Raw genomic sequence first — 26021 nt, forward strand, 5'->3', positions numbered from 1 at the left:
TTGAAAAAAAAAAAAAAAAAAAAAAAAAAAAAAAAAAAAAAAAAAAAAAAAAAAAAACCAATGCAGTCTTAAAGAGTAGAGCATCTCTAAGAGGGAAATATTTGTATCCCTATAATCTGAACCAGTTAAACCACATAGAGAACAGCTCATCCATTTCAGGAAAATACAATTTGATATGGAAAGCTTGCAAAACTAGGAATTGGCAACGTTTTATTCTGTCTACTTCACTGTTTCCTAATCCAAAAAAATATTCTACCATTCCTCCACTGTACAGATCTTTAAAGAATCTTTCAAATACCGTGTTATCTTGGTCCCATATCCAAAGTGCTAACATTGACTGGGTAACTGTAAACTGACATAAAAGTAGTTTAACACATTGTGTTCTGATACAGAACCATAAAGCTGGCTACTTCTACAGTCAGCCCCACCATAAGCCCACCCTCTCCATATTATTTATGTGTCTAACCCTTTCAAAATACTATAAACTCCATCCTGACAGGTGTTAACAGAACACCAATGAGCATTACCAATTTTTAACTAAGAAAACAAAATAGGGTACGGAGAGATGTTCAACATAATCATGGAGCTGAAAGACATCTCATTTAGACATTCCACTGTAAAGAGGAAACTAAGACCAAGAAAGAAGAGATTTGCATAGTGTGTTAATCACAGAATTTGAATTAAACTGGATTTTTATCACAAAACCCACTATGTCTAAAACAGTGTAGAAAAAGTTCAAAAACAATGAAGTTTTAAAAATAAAAAATTAGAACAATGAGAAATACTTTCCTCTTATCAAAATTTTGTATTTTAAAACTTTGTAAGACTGAAAACAATGGCACAAAAATCACTAAACATTACTTATTAGAATATGAATCAATAAAACCCTTTTGGCAAGTAATATGGGAATCTCTATATTAATTAGTTAAGTAATTCCCTATAACATAGTAGTAAAAAGAAAAAGCAAAACTCATCATAAAGATATTCATCTAAATGAAAAATATATAACAAAACTCAGTCTTATTAATTAAACAATAATAATATGTCCTATTTCATGGAGTACTGTGTAGTCATTAAATAAGTTTATCAACATTTTCATTTAACATCAACAACAGATTGTATATATGCTTCCCCTGCCCAATCGATTTTATGACATATTAGTGAAATTAAAATTATTAGAATATCTGTAATTTCCATTGACAAATGTCAATTGATATGGTTTGGCTGTGTCCCCACCCAAATCTCACCTTGAATTGTAACTCCCACAATTCCCACAAGTCATGGGAGGGACCCAGTGGGAGGTAATTGAATCATAGGGGGCAGGTCTTTCCTGTGCTGTTCTCGTGATAATGAATAAGTCTCACGAGATCTGATGGTTTTATAAAGAGTTATCCCGCAAAAGCTCTCTCTCCCTGCTGCCATCCATGTTAAGACATGACTTGCTCCTTCTTGCCTTCCGCCATGATTCTGAGGCCCCCTCAGCTATGTGGAACTGTAAGTCCATTAAACCTCTTTTTCTTCCCAGCCTCAAGTATATCTTTATCAGCAGCATGAAAACGAACTAATACATCAATGTTATCACATGTTAAACATATTATGAAGTATAAATAACAGAGAAAACATATAAGACTGTGGTAGGCAAAATTCTAAAGAGGGTCGCCCCTACCCCCCAAGATTCCCACCCCATGGTTATTCAATCAATCCAGGTACTGCTGAGAATAGAGGCTGAAAATGTAATTAAAATCCCAGGACAGTCGATCTTAAAATACAAAAATTATTTGGATTGACCTAATCTAAACACATGAGCACTTCAAAAGTAGAGTTTTCTCCAGCTGGTAGCAGAAGGGAAAGTCAAAGATTTGAAGCACCAAGTACCACCCCTGGCTTTGAAGCCTGAGGGGGTCACATGAGAGGGAATTCATGCAGCCCCTAAAAGTTACGCCGCCACACTTCCCACAATGACAGCCAGCAAGGAAACAGGGGTCTCAGACCTACAACCCTAAGGAACTGGATTCTGCCAACAGAATCTGCAGATGAGAACCCAGCCCAGCCAATACTTTGATTTCTGCTTTAGGAGACCCTGAGCAGAGAACCCAGTTCAGCCTGCCCAGACTTCTAATCTGCAAAACTGTGAGATAATAAATGGGTATTATTTTAAGCCCTTAAGCTTGTGATAACTTCTTATACATATTCAACAAAAAACAAATACTAACAACATCTAAGACCTTAGGACTTTCTGAGTGATCTCAGATTTTATATGCTCCTTTATCTCTCATGCAAGTAAAACTCTTTCTTCCCAGGACTTGGGTTGTAAAGCCTCAGAAGCTTTTGCCTCCCAGCACTCCCAAGACCCCACTGAATGCAATGACTTCAGTACTATTCCAAATCACCTTCTTAAGGCTTCCTCAAAGGGGTAAGCTATGCACTTGAAAGCAAATCCTGGAGGAAGGAGCAAATTCTGCAGGTGAGATAAGTAACTGGAGGGAGATACACAGATCTGACACAGTTCAATAACCAGCTCTCCTATCTCCCTGGCAATCTCGCATTTTAAGTGTGAAGTCTACAATCTGTTCCATATCCCATTCTGCAGCCCTCAAGACAACCACTCTTTCCCCCTAAAGGGAGGAAAATTTAATTCCTCTCCCTTTCCATGGCAACGTTTTTTAATTTCCCCTTCCAAGGTGTCTACCACTATGTCCACTAGCCAGTCTCTTTCAGAGATATTTTCCTTCCAGTGAAACTGCCAATTCCTTTACCTATGACACCTCCCATAATATACAATAGGGAATACGCAGTTTTCCCTGCACTGCACAGCACCTTAATAACCAGGAAGAATACTTATGTTTAAATGGAAAGGCAAGGAAATATAAAATTGTATATTGTCCATAATTACTTTAAAAATCATATTCCCAGATATGATGGGAAAGGAGAATATATTACCAAAGCAATATTCTTTGAAACTAACCATTTGAAGACATTTGTATAAGAAAAATGTGCTTATACGGATGTTCTGTTAAAAACTCTCTGCATTGCCATAAAAAAGGATGAGTTCACGTCCTTTGTGGCAACATGGATGAAGCTGGAAACCATCATTCTGAGCAAACTATCGCAAGGACAGAAAACCAAACACCACATGTTCTCATTCACAGGTGGGAACTGAACAATGAGAACACTTGGACACAGGGCAGGAACATCACACACGGGGGCCCGTCGTGGGGTGGGGGATGGGGGAGGGATAGTATTAGGAGATGTACCTAACGTAAATGATGAGTTAATGGGTGCACAAACCAACATGGCACATGTATACGTATGTAACAAACCTGTATGTTGTGCACATGTATCCTAGAACTTAAAGCATAATAAAAAAAAGAAAAAAAATGTTTAGGATGGTAAATGCTATATTATACATATTTTATCACAATTAAAAATAAAAATAATATAAAATTTTAAAAAACCCTCAGCATTGTCAAAAGCCTATACCAAAATAATCTCACCACCATGGGAAATAGGATTATGGGAAAGCCGCTTTCTTTTTCTTTTCACTTTTCTATATGTTCTATTTTTATAAGGGAGAGGGCAAAAGAGATAAAGAAAAAGGAAAGAGAGAAAGAGAAAGTAACAAGCTAGCTTCTTCCTCCTCTGCATATTACTTACAGCAACCATTTGCAAATGTAAAACAACCTGTCATAAATCAATGAGATTAGATGATCTATATAACTACAATGTGCTAAGCTAGGTATTCATATTTATAGTCAGTTAGGAAAGAACAAGAATAAAAATGCTTCTATGAAGAAATGTGCCGATGTTATAGCAGTAAAAAAGATTTTTTTTGTTAATCACTGAGGCAAATTATGAGTTATCTGATATAAGCTATCTGAGTGGTAGGGGAGACCCCTCTCAAAGCAGAAAAAGAGAGGAAGAAATGAGGGCTCTTCCCCTCTTTCTGCCCTCCAGTCTTCCACGTGTGCTTCCCATTTGCCAAACCTAGCCAAAAGCCTGCTGGCAAAGAAGCCTGAGAAATGTTGTTTGCTGGAATCAGCCTCCTACAGCAGAGAACAGAGCAGACAGAAGGTAGGATGTCCCAATTCCAGATCTATGACATTAACTACTAAACGGTACAGACATAATTACATATATAGTACAGGTTCATTTACATAAAATGCTCTCATACTTTGACAAAGCACCATAGTCAAATAACATACATATGTATATTTACATACATGAGATCAACTGAATAAACAAGGTTTCAATACTAAATTTGTACTGTCACAAAAGGCAAACTACTAATCAAAATGAGTTGTTAATAATTAAGAACAATAAAAACAGATCTGAAATTGCCATGGAAAAATCAGAAATAATATCACCAAATACACATTCATAAAGGACATCAAAATGCAATCAGTGTTAAGTATATGCTACTATCAAAGTGGACCAGGTGCTTCTTAAAGGAAAAAACAAAAAGCCACTAATATATGCATGGGGAAAATATAATAAGACTTGAACAAAGTGTTCTTTCTGTATAAGGCTAGCAAAAAGCATCTGAAATTAATTCTGAGGAAAAGGTGACTTTTTGCTACTTCTCACATTTTTAACAGATTCAAATTTTATTTATTGCATTATCTTTATTATTTGCAGTTAGAATTTAACTGAGGTCATAGAAGTTTTAGACTAATGTTATAAATATTTCTTGAAATGGTGACAAAATATCATTTCTGCTTAAAATATAGTGATGAAGGGGAAATAAAGTGTGGCCTGTGAAATAGAAAAAAAAATAGCAGCTGTCTATATGCTGGTAAAACTGCATATATATATATATATATATATATATATATATATGATCAACTGAATAAATGAGATTTTGATACAAAATTTGTGCTGTCAAGAAAGGCAAACAGGACTGCCAGTTGCCTGCCAGTTTAACCATAGGAAACACACATAATGAATTTCTGAAATGGCATGTCTATAAAAGCTTTTACAATTGGTCTAAGTATTGTCCCCTTTCTTAAAAAGAACAGAGACTATGCAGGGGAAATCTAATAATAATTATCCCAATAAGTAGTCCTCCTTTATCTGTTATTTCACTTTTCACAGTTTCAGTTACCCATGGGTTAACCCTGGTCCAAAAATGCTAAATGGAAAATTCCCATAAATAACAACTTCTAAGTTTTAAACTGCATGTAGTTTTGAGCAGTGTGATGAAATCTCACACCGTCCTGCACCGCCCCAGTCCATCCCGCCTGGAACATGAATTATCCCTTTGTCCAGTGCATCCACACTGTGGACTACCCACCTGTGGCTCACTTGGGAGTCATCTCAGTGACCAGATCAACTGCCATGGTATTGCAGTGCTTGCATTCCAGTCACACTGATTTGACTTAATAGTAGCCCCAAAGCACAAGAGGAGTGATGCTGCCATTATGGATATGCCAAAGAGGAGCTGGAAAGTGCTTCTGTGAGTGAAAAGGTGAAGTTCTCAATAAGGAAAGAAAAGAAATCATATGCTGAGGTTGCTGAGATCTACAGAAAGAATGAACCTTCTATCCATGAAATTGTGAACAGTATATCATTATACCTGTTCTATTTTATATTAGTTATTGTTGTTTATGTATGTCCTACTGTGTCTAATTTATAAATTAAACTTTATCAAGTATATATGTACTAGAAAAACCACAGTATATACAGTGTTCATTACTATCTGCAGTTTCAAGCATCCACTGGGGGTCTTGGAACATAGCCCCCTTGGATAGAAGGAAACTACTGTACCATCAGAAAGATAGATTTATTAAAACTATGTTATATTATGTTGAACAATAATGTTACTAAAGTGATTCTGAAAAAATAAGTATGTCACAAAGAAACTCAAGTAACTGAGTTACATGTCTGAATGTTTTCAAAAGAATTTTGATGTAACAAAATAGACTTAATGCTAAAAACAGACTACAATTTTCTTCACTTATTCAAAATTGTTGCAGGGCCTTAGAAAAATCATCCCTGTACAGTAATAAGGAAAAAAATAATTAGGCTTTTATAAGTTTATATATTGTGAGTTCAGATAAGGCTCTCCATAGAATGGCAATAATTATTTAAAACACACACACACTTTCTAAATTGAATCTGTGAATACTGCTTAGTGGTTTCTCTTAAAATTATTTTCAGCATTATGCACCTCCATCAGACTTGATAACAGCCTAGCAATTTTACTAAAAAAAACACTTCACATGTAAGAAAACTCAAGAGCTCAGAACTAAAAATAGTGCTAAATGGGGAGTATTTCCTAACGTCTTAATATCTGGGCACCACAGACCAGGCTCAGGAACACATCCTCCAATGTGTTATCTAGCACCACCAATGTGGAAGTGCTAAAAACCAGAAACAGGAATCAAAGAAGGTGGCAGGTAAATTTCAGTAGCTGGTAATTCACAAACACAGAAATAGCCATCAAATAAGCCCCAAGAGTAAATTGTATCACTAATCTTATTCAATTCTCTATTGTGAGTAGGAACAACAGTATGAGAAGACTGAAGGAAAAATCATGATTTCTGAAAGTGATTATAAAACTAGCTCTTTTGCAGCAAGGGTGTTGCCTTAAACTTCGCTTCTAGAAAATATCTCCTCCGAGAGCCAATTAACCACAGGAAAAAAATTATTCAGAGGTGATATTTAAAACAATTTGGAAAAAACTATTAGAAAGCACCATTAGTATAATAATCACAACTCCTCTGCTAGGCAACAGCTGGTTAATCAACCTAAAATTAACACATTTACATATTAGCAAAGCCTTTAAATGTTATACTTTTGTATAATTGAGATTCATCCTTTCCTTCATCTCATTCCCTTATAAAGGCATTAAAGATACTCCTATATTCAGAAGGCTCACTAAAAATACAGAGTTCCAACAATGTATATAATTTTACCAGACATTTTATACAAAGATTCCTATGAAACTGTAAGAACATTACCTTTACAGGTACTTTATTATGGTAAGTTATTGTTGGTCTTCAGTGCTGCTAGAAAATGATACAGATCTCTTTCTGCACTTGAATTCTGTATACATTAGATTTACTAGCAAAAATGTTCATGCAATACTTAAAGATATATTATAAATATAAATGATATAAATTCTGGGAAAAGAGTATGAACAGAAGAAGGGTAGAAGAAAAGAAAGATCACAAACTAGATATTTGGAAAAATTTCTACTAAAGGAGTAACAAGATCCTAGACCACGATGACACTCCAATCGAGACCTAGAAGAACCATTATCCCTCCACCTGCATGTTTCATGTAGTTTTTTCCTTGAATATCTTGTAAGTTTCAAAAATTTTTTGAAAAGCTATACAACAAATTGTATCAATAAAAGTAACATCCAGATCACCTAACAACTTAAAGACATATTTGAAACATAGTTTTCAGTTTAATGATTAACAATAAAGTCACATGCTTAAGCAATGGTTCAACAATTCAAACGGTTATAGGCTTTACATTATGAAACTGCCAATTGTTAAAACTTCTGACCTATAAAAGTAGCAATTTCATAGACTCCAACTTAATATATATCACAGAGCTCTCAGTAATGTATTAAATAACTTCAATAATTAATACCAGTTGATTCATGCCAGAGAAGTCACAGAATCTTTAGCCAGAGAGGACGTACCATGGTAGAGGATAGGATAGAGACAGACTTAACAGTTGCTTACTGAAGAGCTCTGAACAAACTGGCAAAAATTCAAAACCTGGGCTTTGCATATTAATCAATGGTTACATTTGTGATGGTTCACAAAGCAACATAACATAAAACATTCCCCTTTTAAAGACTGTGAGATGATAAACATCACTAGGTCCTCTGAATTAAAATTCACTCATCAATCAAAATAAACAGTTAAACATCACGCAGTAATAAAAGAGCTAAGGATACTGATTTAAAACACATTTGCAAATACTTTTTCTTTTATTCAAACTGAAAATGTTTTTATAAGGTGATGGGTAAAAAGAACCAGTCTAAATTTCACCTTATCTATGACTTCAGTTATCCACAGTCAACTGCAGTCCAAAAATATAAAATGAAAAATTTCAGAAATAATTCGTAAGTTTTGAACTGTGTGCCATTCAGAATTAGAGCAATGAAATCTTGCAGTGCTCTGCTCTGTCTTGGCCAGGACATGAATCATCACCAGCATATCCACGTTGTATATGCTACACATACGTTAGTATATATAGAGTTCAGTACTCTCTGCGGTTTCTCTCTCTCTCATTTTTAATATCTTATTTTCTGAAAGAGCCTCATATTTAACTGATAAACAATTTCACTGTAAACTGTAAATATTCTACTTTTAGCAATTCAAAAACACTATAGCATTTTATTAGATTTCTTGAAATACTGAATCTAGTTACAGATTTATGAAAAGTACATAACCATAAATTACAAAACAATAGAGCACCATTTTAGGTTTTTACCATTGTTTTGATTTTTAAATGACTATTATAAATATAAAACTCCTTAAATTTTTAACAATTCCAAAATTCTGGCTCCTTTTTAGATATGTATATTTAAAAACTAATATTCTGGTGTCATAACACAAATCAATAAAAATTTAACACTTAAGCCCTTTTATCTCTGAAGTAATTAAAAAAATTAACCAAATGGAATTGAGTGTAAATACTCTATAAAGAGTTCCCTAAATAAAAATTTTCATTCTCAAAGTTATATTTCACTTAGATTATTATTGAGAAAAAAGGGTCCCAAACTTACTTATTGCTTAAAATCAATATGATTTTTGAGACAAATGGTAGTAAAATTGTGGCTCTAATCTCATTTATACTGTTTTCATCATTCAACTACACACTTTTGCAACCTAGCAATGCACTTATTTATTGAGAGTGATGCTTTATTTTTTTAAATGGAAGAAATATTATGGCACCTGCCCTCAAGGAGCTTACACATAAAGAAATTAGTAAGAGTATAAAATAAGAATATAATGAGATATTAAAATGTATTATATAGTAATTTCCATCAGTGCTTAGACAACTCACTGTGGATTCCAGAAGTGAAATCAGTAATTTTACATGTATACAGCATGACATTTTAATACAGAGTAAACAGACCACCACATGAAACACTAATGTCACCTTTGTTCCATTGAATAAATTCAATGCAGATTTACTGAAGATTTAAAAATTGTAGGAAAAGTGGGGGATTTAAAAAGAGGCAAAAAGTTACTGAACGTTCTTTCCCTGGAATGCTGGCACCTCTGAGGACTACCTGATTCCACAGGGGTATGGGATTTTGTTTGTCTTTTGATTCAGCTATTTTACAACTCTGTAGAGATGGAACTTGCCTTATAGAAAAATGAGAGTAATACAAATAATTCCTGTCCACAGAAATGCAAACTTTATCCAGTGAAACAGAACAGTTTTGCCAGATTGTATGCATTTTAGAATGGTTGCTCTATAAGAAGATGGTAATTTTTGAATTCTCCTTTGAACCAGTTTTAACAACTGACTGGTTCCTTCATTAATAATAAGTTAAATATCTTTGGCTTGTGCTTATTCTATATTTCTATGAGAGTCATGATTATATTCTCTTTTAAACTTTATCCTTCAATAAAATGAAAAAACAAGATGACCCCTACCCTTCCTCAAAGAGTTCACAACCTAGTAGGGAGACAAACACATTTGTATTCAACTAGATTAATACAAAGGCAAGCATCATGATACAGACAGGAACAGCATACTATCAGAAGTGAAATAAAACTATTTCCCATCTGAAAGGTTTAGGAAAGCCTTACATCTTAAGTTACTTATATGAATAGACTTAGGGACAAGATGGCAGGTAGGAGTCAGGGCTAACGTGTAGCTCCCACTTGGACAGACAGAACAATGTGTGGAGAGCACCATCATCTTTACCATGATCTTTTGTTCCAAGAACCACCAAAGAAATGTACCAGGAAAATCAAAAGAATTCAGAGATCTTTGAATGAAGCAGCATGCCACTGCAAATTCCACAGGACAGGCAAAAAACTGAGTTCCCAAAGTATGAGAGGGAGAAAACCTGCCTCTGAACACACAACCCCACTGGAGAATCTATAAATCCAGATTACAGGAAAATAATTTAAACTCACCTAGAGCTTAAACAAATTTAAGGACTCATGCAAAACATAAAACTGGAAACAGCAGTGAGAGGAAGTGCCTTGCATGTACTCCCAGTCTCCAGCTCAAGCCCAGGGAAGCCATCCCTGACCATATCTCACAGGGGCCTTCAGGGACGGCAGCCAGCAGAATTAGGGAGGGGTCACAGGACGAAGAAAGCTTCCAACTGAAATAAGTAGTAATTCTGACTGAGCGTGAATTTCTTTGAGCAGAATCTGAGGGCAAACAGAAATTGCTTCAGATACAAGTGCAGGAGCCTCCGCTGACAGACAGGGAGGGGCGAGGCGGGAAAGCTGTGCTTGCTTTCTCAGCAGGAAAGCTCACAGCCTGGGGCAAGTTCTGAGCCAAGCACTGCAGGAGCCAGGCCAGCCTCACCAACTATGAGGGAGTTAGGTAAGGCCTCTTGCTACAGCTATCACTCGTTTCCCTGAAAAACTGTATGAAACAACAGAGGCAACCAAAATCCCCTCTGGAACATAACCCCATCAGCCTGAGAACCACCCCCTCAATCCCCTACAGTGGCCACAGCAAGCCTCACCCAAGGAAAATCTAAGCGTGGACCTGCCTAAACCAGCCCCAACCTGATGGTATTTCTCTATTTTCCATGGTTGCCAAACACAAAAGATAGAAACTCTTGGGGGCTTTATGGCCCCATCCATCACCTGACAAACTAAAATCCTTACCCTGGCCGACATAGGGCAAGCATAGATCCCCCTACTACTGCCACAGCTGGTGCTCTTTTGAAAGCACCACCTACAGCCTGGAGGTCAATCTACTTGGGCCATAAGAGCAACTTAGGACAGAATAATCCTGCTACCAGGAAGAAGACGACAATAGCTAATTCCACTGCCCACAACATCCTGGCTAACCAGTGGTCCTGAGTCTCTCCATTTGACAACTTTACTGCTAGCATAACCAGCATTCGAGAAAGCCAGCACACTAAACATATCTACAGCCAAAGACTGGGTCTACCTCACTCCCCTGCCACCTGCATCCAAGCAAGTGCTGGTATCCATGCCTGGGAGACCTGAAGACAGATCACATCACAGGACTCTTTGCAGACATTCCCTAGCACCAAAGCAGAGCCTGGTGCTAGAGTCCTGCTGGGTGGCTAGACCCAGAAAAGAAGTAAGAATCACTGCAGTCCAGCTCTCAGGAAGTCCCATCCTCAAGAAAAGGGGGAGAATACCACATCAAGGGATCACCCCATGGGACAAGGAAATCTGAACAGTAAGCCTTGGGTTCCATACCTTTCCACTTAAATAGTCTACCAAAGTGAGAAGGAACCAGAAAAGTAGTTCTGGGAATATGACACAACAGGATTCTATACCACCACCAAAAGATCACACCAGCTCCCCAACAATGGATCTGTACCTAGAAGAAATCTCTGATTTGCCAGAGGAAAAAAAAAATTAGAAGGTTGATGGTAAAGCTAATCAGGAAAATACCAGAGAAATGTGAAAGCCAATGTAAAGAAATTTTTTTAAAAATACAGGATATAGATAGGAAATTCTCCAGAGAAATGGGTATCATAAAGAAAAAACAATCACAAATTCTGGAAATGAAAGACACACTTAGAGAAATACATAATGCCCTGAGAAGTTTCAACAATAGATGAGAACAAGGAGAAAAAAGAAGATCAGAGCTTGAAGAAAATTAACCTAAATTAACGTTTAGCTTTCAAATTAACCCAATCTGACAGACAAAAAAAAAAAAAAAAAGAATAAAAACATGAACAAAGCCTCCAAGAAATTTGGGATTATGTTAAATGGCCAAACCTAAGAAAAACAGGTGTTTCTGAGGAAGAAGAGAAATCTAAAAGTTTAGAAAACTTACTTGTAAGGTTAATTGAGGAAAACCTCCTTGGCCTTCCTAGAGATGTTGACACCTAAATACAAAAAGCTCAAAGAACACCTGAAATATTCACCACAAAAAAATCACCTGCGTAAATTTAAGATGAAAGAATCTTAAGCACTGTGAGATAAAAACATCAAATAATCTGTAAAAGAAAACCTATCAGATTACCAGCAGATTTGTCAGAAGAAACCTTGTAAGTCAGAAGAGACTGGGTTCCCATCTTTGGCTCCCTTAAACAAAGTATTTGTCAGCCACACATTTTATCTCTGGCAAAACTAAGCCTCATAAAAGAAGAAGAGATAAAGTATTTTTCAGACAAAAATATCCTGAAGTAATTTGCCACTACTAAGCCAGCACTACAAGAAATGCTAAAGAGAGTTCTAGATCTTGAAACTAAACAGTGAAAGACACCAAAATAGAACCTCCTTAAAGCATAAATTTCACAGGGCCCATAAGACAATAACATAATGAAAAACAACATATTAAGGCAACAATTAGCATGATGAACAGAAGAGTACCTCCCATCTCAATACTAACAGTGAATGTAAATGGCCTAAATGCTCACTTAAAAGATAGACAATGGCAGAATGAATTAAAAAAAAAAATCCACTAACTAATTATTTGCTGTCTTCAAGAGACTCACCTAAGACAACAACTCAAAAAAACTTAAGGTAAAGGGGTAGGAAAAGATATTCCACAGAGATGGAAACCAAATGCAAGGAGGAGTAGCAATTTTTATACCAGAAAGAGCAGACTTTAAAGCAAAAACATTAGAAAAAAGACAAAGAGGGACATTATATAATGATAAAACGATCAATCCAATAAGAAAATATCACAATCCTAAATATATATGCACCTAACACTAGATCTCCCAAATTTATAAAACAATTACTACTAGACCTAAGAAATGAGATAGATGGCAACAGAGTAATAGCAGGGGAATTCAATATTCCACTGACAGTACTACAAAGGTCATCAAGACAGAAAGTCAACAAAGAAACAATAAACTGAAACTAAACCCTAGAACAAATGGACTTGACAGATATTTACTGAACATTCTACCCAACAACTGCAGAATATACATTCTTCTCATCAGTATATGGGACATTCTCCAAGACAGACCAATGATAGGTCACATGTCTCTACAAATTTAAGAAAAATCCAAATTATATCAAATACCCTCTCAGACCACAGTAAAACAAAGCTGGAAATTAACTCGAAAAGGAACACCCGAAACTGTAAAAACAGACGAAAATTAATCTGCTCTTCAATGATCTTTGAGGCAACAATGAAATCAACATGAAAATTTAAAAATTCTTTGAGTTGAATGATAATACTGACATAACCTGTCAAAGACTCGGATACAGCAAAAACGGTGCAAAGAGAAAAGTTCATAGCATTAAATGTCCGCATCAAAAAGGCTAAAAGAGTGAAAACAGACTAAGGTCACACCTCAAGGAAATAGAGAAACAAGAACAAACCAAACCCAAACTCAGCAGAAGAAAAGAAATAACCCATATCAGAGCAGAACTAAATGAAATGGAAACAACAACAAAACCACCACAAAAGATAAATGAAGCCAAAAGCTGGTTCTTTGAAAGAACAAACAAAATTGATAGACCATTAGCAAGATTAACCAAGAAAAGAGGAGGCAAGATCCAAATAAGGTCTATTAGAAATGAAACAGGAGATAATACAACCGATAACACAGAAATACAAAAGATCATCCAAGGCTACTATTAACACCTTTATGTGCACAAAGTAGAAAACTTAGAGGAGATGGATAACTTCCTGGAAATATACAACCCTCCTAGATTAAACCAGGAAGAAACAGAAACTCTGAACAGACCAGTAACAAGTAGTGAGATTTAAACAGTAATTTTTAAAACGCCAACAAAAGAAGTCCAGGACCAGATGTTTTCACAGCTGAATTCTGCAAGACATTCAAAGAAGAATTGGTACCAATCTTAGTGAAACTATTCCAAAAGACAGAGAAAGAGGAAATCCTCCCTAAGTCATTCTATGAAGCCAGTATCACCCAAATACCAAAACCAGGAAAGGACATAAGAAAAAAAGAAAACTACAGGCCAGTATCCCTGAGGAACATAGATACAAAAATCCTCAACAAAATACTAGCTAACCAAATCCAACAGAATATCAAAAAGATAATACAGCATGACCAAGTGGGTTTCACAGCAGGAATGCACAGATGGTTGAACACATGCAAATCAATAAATGTGATATACCACATAAACAGAATTTAAAAGAAAAAATCATATGATCATCTCAATAGACACAGAACAAGAATCTGACAAAAGCCAGTATCCCTTTATGATTAAAACCCTCAGCAAAACTGGCATAAAAGGGACATACCTCAAGATAATAAAAGCGAACTATGATAAACCCACAACCAACATTGTACTGAATGGGGACAAGCTGAAAGCATTGACCCTGAGAACTGAAACAAGATAAAGATGCCCACTTTCAACACTTCTATTCAACACAGCACTCCAAGTCATAACCAGATCAGACAAGATAATGAAATAACGGCTTCCGAATCAGTAAAGAGGAAGTCAAACTGTCACTGTTTGCTGATGATATGATCGTATGCCTAGAAAACCCTAATTACTCATCTAAAAAACTCCCAGATTTGATCAATGAATTCAGTAAAGTTTCAGAAAACAAAATTGATATACACAAATCTGTAGCACTGCTATACAACAACAGCAATGAAGCTGAGAATCAAATCAAGACCTCGATCCCTTTTACAACAGCTGCCAAAAAAAAAAAAAAAAAAAACTTTGGAATATACCTGACCAAGGAGATGAACTATCTCTACAAGGAAAACTGCAAAACACTGCTGAAAAAATCACTGATGACACAAACAAATGGAAACACATCCCATGATCATGGATGGGTAGAATCAATATTGTGAAAATGACCATACTGCCAAAAGCAGTCTACAGATTCAGTGCAATTCCCATCAAAATACCAACATCATTCTTCACAAAACTACAAAAAACAATTCTAAAATTCATATGGAACCAAAAAAGAGCCCACATAGACAAAGCAAGACTAAGCAAAAAGAACAAACATGGAGGCATCACATTACTCAACTTCAAATTATACTACAAGGTTATAGTTACAAAAACAGTATGGTACTGGTATCAAAAACAGGCATGCAGACCAATGGAACAGAATAAAGAACCCAGAAATAAAGCCAAATACTTATACCCAACTGATCTTGGACAAAGTAAACAAAAACATAAAGTGTGGAAGGGATACCCTATTCAACAAATAGTGTTGGGGTAATTGGCAAGCCAAATGTAGAAGAATGAAACTGGATCCCCATCTCTTACCATATATAAACATCAAGTCAAGATGGATCAAACTTAAGTCTAAGAACTGAAACCATAAAAATTTAGAAGATAATATCAGAAAAACTCTTCTAGACATTGGCTTAGGCAAAGAGTTCAAGACCAACAACCCAAAAGCAAATGCAACAAAAACAAAAATTAATAGACAGGACCTAATTAAACTAAAAAGCTTCTCTACAGCAAGAGAAATAATCACCAGAGAAAACAGACAACCCACAGAATGGGTGAAAATATTAACAAATAATGCATCTGACAAAGAACTAATATCCAGAATCCACAAAGAACTCAAACAAATCAGCAAGAAAAAAAGCAAACAATTGCATCACAAAATGGGCAAAAAACATGAATAGACAGTTCTCTAAAGAAGATAGATAAATGGCCAACAAACACATGAAAAACTGCTCCACATTACTAATTATCAGGGAAATACAAATTAAAATTACACTGAGATACCATCTTCTAAAACAATGGCCATAATTTAAAAATAAAAAAATAATAGATGTTGGCATGGATGTGGTAAAAAGGGAACACTTTTATGCCGCTGGTGGGAATGTAAACTAGTACAACCATTATGGAAAATGGTATGGAGATTCCCTAAAGAACTGAAAGCAGAACTACCATATGATCCAGCAGTTCCACCTGGGGATCTCTACCCAGAGGAAAAGAAGTCATTATATGAAAAAGACACTTGCACGCGCATGTTTACTGCAGCACAATTCACAACAGCAAAAATATGGAACCAGCCTAACCGGTCCTCGACCAATGAGTGGATAAAGAAAACGTGGTATATATACACTACAGAATACTACTCAGCCACAAAAAGGAATGAAATAATGGCATCCAGAGCAACCTGGATGGATTTGGAGACCATTATTTTAAGTGAAGTAACTCAAGAATGGAAAACCAAGTATCGTTATGTTCTTACTTACAAGTGGGAGCTAAGCTATGAGGATGCAAAGGCATAAGACTGATATAATGCACTTTGGCACTGGAGGGGAAGGGTGGGAGGTGAGTGAGGAATAAAAGACTATACATCGGGTACAATGTACACTGCTAGGGTGACAGGTGCACCAAAACTCAGAAACAACCACTAAATAACTTACCCATGTAATTAAAAGCCACGTGTTCCCCAAAAACTACTGAAATAAATTTTTTTTAAAAAAATTGTATGATAAGGAGCTGAAAATCAAGCGTCAATCCAGTCCATCACCTATTTTGTATAGCCCTTGAGCTAACAGTACTTTTTACATTTATAAATGTTTGGGGGAAAAGTCAAAAAACAGAATGACTATTGACATTTGAAAACTACATGGAACTCAAACATTGGTATACAGAAATAAAGTTTTATTGGAACACTGTCACACTCATTTGTTACGGATTATTTACAGCTGTTTTCACAATACAATGGCAGAGGTGAATAGCTGCAAAAAAGACCATATGTGGCTCTCCTATCAATTCTCACTGCTGCGTGGCACACTATAAATCATGTTATCAAATTATAAGTGAACAGCATTTCAATTTCCACGTGTATTATCATACCATATTTTTTTAAATTACCAATACATATACATAGGAATAAAAATAAGAAAAGAGAGAGGTATACTTTGAGTGTCATACTTTTAAGGCACAGGTGAATATCTATTATTTTGTTATCAAATTAGATTCAAAACACTGTGTTTATCATACAATGACACCACAGCTGTGCTAAAATAATGGAATATACATTGACATTACCAAACTATGCACTCATCACAATATTCTCAACTCACAGGAAAGTAACACTCTGAAAAATTAGAAAATTCTGAAACCGAGTACATCACCACACAGAATTTCTTCACAAAAAGAACAAGATTGCAACCTAAGGACATTTCCTAGTAGTTCATTTATCAGCAAGCAAGGAAAGTCATTTACCAATGGTGAGTTTATTAAATCATATTTGATTGCAGCAGTGAAAGAAATGTGTCGAAAAAAAACAAATTGGTTTAAACCTACTGGTGAGAATAGTTGCTTAAAGAGTTGATTGAGGACACTGGGAGGTGGCTGGCAACATGGCGAATAGGAACAGCTCCAGTCTGCAGCTTCCAGTGAGATCAATGCAGAAGGTGGGTGATCTCTGCATTTACAACTGCAGGACCCAACCCATCCCACTGGGACTGGTTTAGACAGTGAGTGCAGTCCACGGAAGGTGAGCTGAAGCAGACTGGGGCGTCGCCTCACCTGGGAGGGGCAACGGGCCAGGGAATTCCCTCCCTTAGCCAAGGGAAGACGTGAGGGACTGTGCCGTGAGAAAGGGTGCATTCCGACCCAGATACTATGCTTTTTTACATGGTCTTCACAACCTGCAGGTCAGGAGATTTCCTCAGGTGATTATGCCACCAGGGCCTTGGTTTCAAGCACAAAACTAGGCAGCCATTTGGGCAGACACCGAGCTAGCTGCAGGAGTATTTTTTTCATACCCCAGTGGCGTCTGGAACGCCAGCAAGACAGAACCATTCCCTCCCCTGGAAAGGGGGCTAAAGCCAGGGAGCCAAGTGGTCTAGCTTAGCCAATCCCACTCCCAAGGAGCCCAGCAAGCTAAGATCCACTGCCTTGAAATTCTCGCTGCCAGCAGAGCAGTGTGAAGTCGACCTGGGATGCTCGAGCTTGGTAGGGGGAGAGGCGTCCACCATTACTGAGGCTTGAATAGGCAGTTACCCCTCACAGTGTAAACAAAGCCACCAGGAAGTTGGGACTGGGCAGAGCCAACCACAGAGCCACAAAGCCACTACAGCCAGACTGCCTCTCTAGGCAGGACATGTCTGAAAGAAAGGCAGCAGCCCCAGTCAGGGGCTTATAGATAAAACTGCCATCTCCCTGGGACACAGTACCTGGGAGAAGGTGGGGCTGTGGGCGCAGCTTCATCAGACTTAAACGTTCCTGCCTGCTGACTCTGAAGAGAGCAGCAGATCTCCCAGCACAGCGCTGGAGCTCTGCTAAGGGACAGACTGCCTCCTCAAGTGAGTTCCTGAACCCCATGCCTCCTGACTGGGAAATACCTCCCAACAGTGGTCGACAGACACCTCATGCAGGAGAGCTCTAGCTGGCATCTGGCAGATGCCCCTCTGGGATGAAGCTTCCAGAGAAAGGAATACGCAGCAATCTCTGATGTTCTGCAGTCTCTGCTGGTGATACCCAGGCAAACAGGGTCTGTAGTGGACCTACAGAAAACTCCAGCAAACCTGCAGCAGAGGGACCTCACTATTAGAAGGAAAACTAACAAACAGAAAGGAATAGCATCAACATCAACAAAAAGGATGTCCACACATAAACCCCAGGAGCATCAGATGCATAAAGCAAGTTTTTAGAGACCTACAAAGAGACTTAGACTACTACACAATAATAGTGGGAGACGTTAACACCCCACTGTCAATGTTAGATCAACAAGACAGAAAATTAACAAGGATATTCAGGACTTGAACTCAGCTCTGGACAAAACGGATCTAATAGACATGTACAGAACTCTCCACCCCCAAATTAACAGACTATACATTCTTGTCAGCACCCATATCGCATTTATTCTAAAACTGACCACATAATTGGAAGTAAAACACTCCTCAGCAAATGCAAAGGAATGGAAATCATAACAGTCTCTCACACAACAGGCAATCAAAATAAAACTGAGGATTAAGAAACTCACTCAAAACCACACAACTACATGGAAAATGAACAAACTGCACCTGAATGACTACTGGGTAAATAACACAATTAAGGCAGAAATAAGTTCTTTGAAACCAATGAGAACAAAGACACAACGTACCAGAATCTCTGGGACAAGTTAAAGCAGTGTTTAGAGGGAAATTTATAGCATTAATGACCACAGGAGAAAGTGGGAAAAATCTAAAATTGGTAGCCTAACATCACAGTTAAGAGAACTAGAGAAGCAAGAGCAAACAAATTCAAGATCTAATAGAAGACAAGAAATAAGTAAGACAGGAGCAGAACTGAAGGAGATAGAGACACAAAAAACCCTTTAAAAAAATCAATGAATCCAGGAGCTAGTTTCTTGAAAAGATTAACAAAATGGATAGACTGCTAGTCAGTCTAATAAAGAAGAAAAGAGAGAAGAATAAAATAGACACAATAAAAAATAATAAAGGGGATATTACCACTGATCCCACAGAAATACAAACTACAATCAGAGAATACTATAAACACCTCTACACAAATAAACTAGAAAATCGAGAAGAAATGGATAGATTCCTGGACACATACACCTTCCCAAGACTAAACCAGGAAGAAGTCGAATCCCTGAATAGACCAATAACAAGTTCTGAAATTGAGGCAGTAATTAATAGCCTACCAACCAAAGAAAAAAGAAGCCCAGGACCAGATGGGATTCACAGCCAAATTCTACTAGAGGTACAAAGAGAAGCTGGTACCATTCCTTCTGAAACTATTCCAAACAACTGAAAAAGAAGGACTCGTCCTTAACTCATTTTATGAGCCCAGCATTATCCTGATACCAAAACCTGGTAGAGACACAACAAAAAAAGAAAATTTCAGGCCAATATCCCTGATGAACATCAATGCAAAAATCCTCAATAAAATACTGGCAAACCGAATCCAGGAGCACATCAAAAAGCTTATCCACCATGATCAAGTCGGCTTCAACCCTGGGATACAAGGATGGTTCAACATACGCGAATCAATAAGCATAATCCATCGCAACAGAACCAATGACATAAATAGAACCAATGACAAAAACCACAATTATCTCAATAGATGCAGAAAATACCTTTGATAAAATTCAACACCCTTTCATGCTAAAAACTCTCAATAAACTAGATATTGATGGAACATATCTCAAAATAATAAGAGCTATTTATGACAAACCCACAGCCAGTATCATACTGAATGGGCAAAAGCTGGAAGCATTCCCGTTGAAAACTGGCAAAAGACAAGGATGCCCTCCCTCATCACTCCTATTCAACACAGTACTAGAAATTCTGGCCAGGGATATCAGGCAAGGGAAAGAGATAAAGGGTATTCAAATAGGAAGAGAGGAGGTCAAACTGTCTCTGTTTGCAGATGACGTGACTGTATATTTTTAAAAACCCCATCATCTCAACCCAAAATCTCCTTAAACTGATCAGCAACTTCAGCGAAGGCTCAGGATACAAAATCAATGTGCAAAAATCACAGGCATTCCTATATACCAATAACAGACAAACAGAGAGCCAAATCATGAATGAACTCCCACTCACAATGGCTAAAAGAGAATAAAATACCTAGGATGATAAAATACCTAGGATGATGATACTATGAGAATAAAATACCTACAACGAGAATAAAATACTTACAAGGGATATGAAGGACCTCTTCAAGGAGAACTACAAACCACTGCTTAATGAAATAAGAGATGACACAAACAAATGGAAAAACATTCCATGCTCATGGATAGGAAGAATCAGTATTGTGAAAATAGCCATACTGCCCAAAGTAATTTATAGATTTAATGCTATCCCCCATCAAGCTACCACTGACTATCTTCACAGAATTAGAAAAAGCTACTTTAAATTTAATATGGAACCAAAAAAAGAGCCGGTATAGCCAAGATAATCCTAAGCAAAAAGAACAAAGTTGGAGGCATCACACTACCTGACTTCAAACTATACTCCAAGGCTAGAGTAACCAAAAGAGCATGGTACTGATGCCAAAACAGATATATAGACCAATGGAACAGAACAGAAGCCTCAAATAATGCTACACATCTACAACCCTCTGATCTTTGACAAACCTGACAAAAGCAATAGGGAAAGGATTCCCTATTTAATAAACGGTGCTGTGAAAACTGGCTACCCATATGCAGAAAATTGAAACTGGACCTCTTCCTCACACCTTATACAAAAATTAACTCAAAATGAATTAAAGACTTAAGCATAAGATCTAAAACCATAAAAACTCTAGAAGAAAACCTAGGCAATACCATTCAGGACATAGGCATGTGCAAAGACTTTATGACTAAAACACCAAAAGCAATGGCAAAAAAAGCCAAAATTGACAAATGGGATCTAATTTAACTAAAGACCTTCTCCACAGCAAAAGAAACTATCATCAGAGTGAACAGGTAACCTACAGAAATGGAGAAAATTTTTGCAATCTATCTGACAAAGGGCTAATATCCAGAATCTACAAGGAACTTAAACAAATTTACAAGAAAAAAAAAAAAAAGCCCATCAAAAAGCGAAGGATATGAACAGACACTTCTCAAAAGAAGACATTTATGCGGCCAGCAAACATGAAAAAAGCTCATCATCACTGGTCATTAGAGAAATGCAAATCAAAACCACAATGAGATACCACCTCACGCTAGTTAGAATGGCAATCATTAAAAAGTCAGGAAACAACAGATGCTGGAAAGGATGTGGAGAAATAGGAACACTTTTACACTGTTGGTGGGAGTGTAAATTAGTTCAAGCATTGTGGAAGACAGTGTGGCGACTCCTCAAGGATCTAGAAACTGAAATACCATTTAACTCAGCAATCCCATTACTGAGTATATACCCAAAGGATTATAAATCATTCTGCTATAAAGACAAATGCACACATACGCTTACTGCAACACTGTTCACAATAGCAAAGACTTGGAACCAACCCAAATGCCCATCAATGATAGACTGGATTAAAAAATGTGGCACATATACACCATGGAATACTGTTCAACCATAAAAAAGGATGAGTTCATGTCCTTTGCAGGGATATGGATGATGCTAGAAACCATCATTCTCAGCAAAGTAACATAGGAACAGAAAACCAAACACTGCATGTTCTCACTCATAAGTGGGAGTTGAACAATGAGAACACATGGACATAGTGAGGGGAACATCACACACCGGGGCCTGTCACAGGGTTGGGGGCTAGGGAAAGGATAGCTTTAGGAGAAATACCTAATGAAGATGACAGGTTGATGGGTGCAGCAAACCACCATGGAACATGTATACCTATGTAACAAACCTGCATGTTCTGCACTACTCCAGAACTTAAAAGTATTATTTTAAAAATCTAAAATAAATTACACATAATAATAATATTTTTTAAAAGTTGAGGACATTGGAAGCAAATCAACAGTCACTTAAAAAACAAGGCAAATGATTTTAAGTGGTTTTCCTTGACTCTTGATAAGTCAAAAAATGGAACCAATATTGCTATTGCTGTTGAGGAGTCAATATTGAGTGTGAAGTGGGTGAAGAATTAGCTCCTATGAACAGTCTGCATGAGACAACTACAGGCAAGAATATTCTCACATAACTTGAGCAAACATTAATTCAGTACAACCTGAAGTGGAATCTGCTAAGATACATTATAACCAATTTTGGTAAAAATATGTGTAGAATACAAAAAGGCTTTAGATATACATATTTTTGACATCTACTATGGAACACTAAATGACTTTGCTAATTAGTTTTTACTGCAGACTTGATGATATTTCTTGGCGAACTTAATGTACAATTATAAGAGAAAACATAGCTTATATACAAGAAACACTGACAATAAAGTCATCTTAATGACGACTAGTATTTTGAGAATCACAAGTAATCACAAGCTACTGTCCATGCATCCCAAACTATCAAATATTAAAACAAGAAGGGAGATTGCCATTCCCATACAAATGGGTAGTGAATATTTTTTTCTGAGCTCAAACTACAGGTCCAGTAGGGTTTTTCAGATCACATGTAAATGCAAAGTAAATTTCCATACTGCAGATTCCATTTAACTGTGCAACTGAGAACTTCCACCTAATCTTTAATTGGAATTGACTAATAGAAAATGTAATAACATACTAAAAGGCAAGTATCAAGAAGAGAATCTAACAGAACTCTATAAATGCCTTCTTAGTGACAAATATGTTCAATTAAAATGTTTGTGAATTTATGTCAGTATTTGCTGTGCCTATTTGAGTGAAAGACATTTTCAAAAATGAAATAAGTAAAGTATCATTACAGATCAGAACTGATAGATGAACATTTGCATTTTATTTTGACAGAGAACGCTGACTCTTAACCAGTTAAGTAAAACGTCCTCTCCCACAAAAGAAGAATTTCTTCATTCTTATTAATAGACCTGTTACAAAAAGTTTTAATAAACTAAATGAGTATCTAAAATGTATCATGTGAAAAACTACACTGCTGATTTTTCCATCTATCCCCCAACAAAAACTTCTTTTCCAGCATCTCAGTACTATAAATTCCATCCTTCAGGTGGACGAAGCCAAAAAACTTGAAGCCATTCTTAATATATCTTTATCTCATACTCTTATTACCCATTCATTGACAAAATGGCTGGCTTTATCAGTAAAACTATAGCATGTAACCAATTCTCACCATATGTGGTATCGTCCTGGTTCAAGCTACCATCACTATTTACCTATTAATTATAACACACAGATTCTCTTTACTTCCTCTTTTGCCTCCTCCTACTCAGAGTAACCTGAGACTTAACATTTTAAGTCAGACTGTGTCACTGCTCAGCCAAAAATCCTCCAATGGTTTCTCATCTCACTCAGCATAAAAAGCCAAAGTCTCCATCAATAAAGTACAGGAAACTGCATGATCTGCTTTCCACCCACCCAAACCACTTCTCTGACCTCATTTCTTTCTCATCCAGTTTCAGCCACACTATGCTATTTGTGTGTCTTCCAACTTGTTCTCTAATCCTATGCCACAGCCTGTAACTTGTTCTTCCATTGCCTAAAATGATGTGTTTTCAGATAAACACACTACTCACTCCCTCACCTCCTTCAGGTCTTTGATCAAACCTCATCTTCCCACAGAGGCCATCTGTGACTACTCTATATAATTAGCACCTATCCTTTCACACTGTATTTTTACCACTCTGTAACCCTATTACTCTGCCCACAGACTCTACAACAGTGCCAAATATACAGTATTCACTCAATAAACATTTCCTGAATAAATGAACAAAGCAACAAAATTTGTGTAATGTGTCCTCAGTTCCTTTTCTTTATATAAGTGCTATATATACATATACATGTATATATGAACAATTGTATAAAACTGATTTACCATTGCGCTAAGAGTTTCTTCCCAATCAGGCCGCTCTCGAGGGTGTACATTTCTATGTAGCTCTGGAACAAAATCATCTTCTTCAGAATGTACTGAGGACTTCATCTTCCTAGAGATCAAAACATGAAAGATTCAGATAAGAATTTCCAATTCTATGAAAGCCTTCCAATGATCACAACTGAAAGAGCAGAAAAACTACGAGTCAGATTTGAAGTTTAGCTAAAAGAGCTTAAGTGAATAGCAGTGATCCTTTATTTCTACTCTGGCTTTCAGAGGTCTCTCCTAATGTACCAAACACCTGCTTTTATTCCAGAAGATAAAATAAGGTTTATAGCTAGTTAACCTTTATGGTCCATGGTTATTATATAAAAACTGATTTTTATCAGTTCAACACAATTTGAACCTTGAAAAGATTTGCAACAACAATTAGTTACTCTGAATCAATATTTACAGAACTGTGCTAAGCATTGGTATCATTTCAGAAAAAACAAGAGACATGGTATTTCTGGTTCCAATCAATGGAGCAGAGTGCAATAAATAAGCATTTTCAATGAAAACAACTATGAATGCTGGGCAAAACATATAAAACAGCTTATCTGAAGGCAACAGAAAGCAACCAATACAGATGGGACTTCCAGGGCTACAAACTTTGAGAGAAGGAAAGCCCAATCAAGCAAATTCCACATTTAATCCTTCTTTTGGTATAAGATAATTTTTCAAATCAATCATGGGAAATAGAGACCAAGATAATAACTGTAATCTTAGTGGGATGAGAAGGCAGAGGTTGGAGGCTGGGATTACCAAAACAGGGAGGAATTCCGGGGGCAAAATACCCCCAAAAAAGACCTAAAAAGAAAGAGCCCAGGAATCTACAGTAAAATTCACCTCAAATTATTAACTGATTCCTAAGCTTACAAATATGTAGGACAGGATGCCAAGAAACCCAAAACAAACCAAACCAAGTAAAGAGGCAAGCAGACATTTTAGCAGCCCATTAATGTTGAGGAGATGGACTGGCAAGCAAGCACTGCCAAGATGGAGGAGCACTGAAAAATCCCTGAGCTCTTACATGTGACTCTAAAAAAGCCACGCCTTAAGAGTATGGACAAAATAGCAATAGAAAAATTCTAACAAAGCCCCAAACCAAGCCTTAACAGAATCAGAAGCACGGGAAGGAAAATTAACTGTCTTTGGAGGAAAAAACATTCTCCAGACTCTGCAGATCTTTCATCCACATTATCTAGTATCCAATAAACATTATGAGGCACGCTCAAAAAAAAACAAGAACTAGTGAAAATTGAGGAAAAAAAGTCAAACCAGAAAGACTCACATTTCATTCAGATCTTAGCATTATCAGAAAGAGACTTTCAAATGGCATTTGTGATTTTCTGGCTATGATGCAGAAAGCTGTAAACAGCATCACTCCTAGCCTAGTATTAATAAATTAAAAAAAATAGATTATCTGGAAATCCTAATTTCTCTAGGACACAAGAGAAAACTCAGGTCTCAGGGCAACCAACTAGTTTACACACTATGGAAACACAAGCCTCTCTGAGATTAGATGGATGACAAGCAGTTACTT

The 26021-nt window shown here is 36.7% G+C and overlaps 1 protein-coding gene across 1 annotated transcript in view; it reads right to left on the bottom strand.

Annotated features, from left to right (window-relative positions):
- ARHGAP32 (Rho GTPase activating protein 32) overlaps positions 1 to 26021 on the bottom strand; it is a 226583-nt gene that overhangs the window by 179992 nt on the left and 20570 nt on the right. The window contains exon 2 of the mRNA XM_025356879.1: positions 24440 to 24548. Coding sequence (XP_025212664.1) covers positions 24440 to 24548 — 109 coding nt within the window. The remainder of the gene's footprint in view (positions 1 to 24439; positions 24549 to 26021) is intronic.

This window comes from Theropithecus gelada, chromosome 14 (assembly GCF_003255815.1).
Source record: "Theropithecus gelada isolate Dixy chromosome 14, Tgel_1.0, whole genome shotgun sequence".
Lineage (NCBI taxonomy): Eukaryota > Metazoa > Chordata > Mammalia > Primates > Cercopithecidae > Theropithecus > Theropithecus gelada.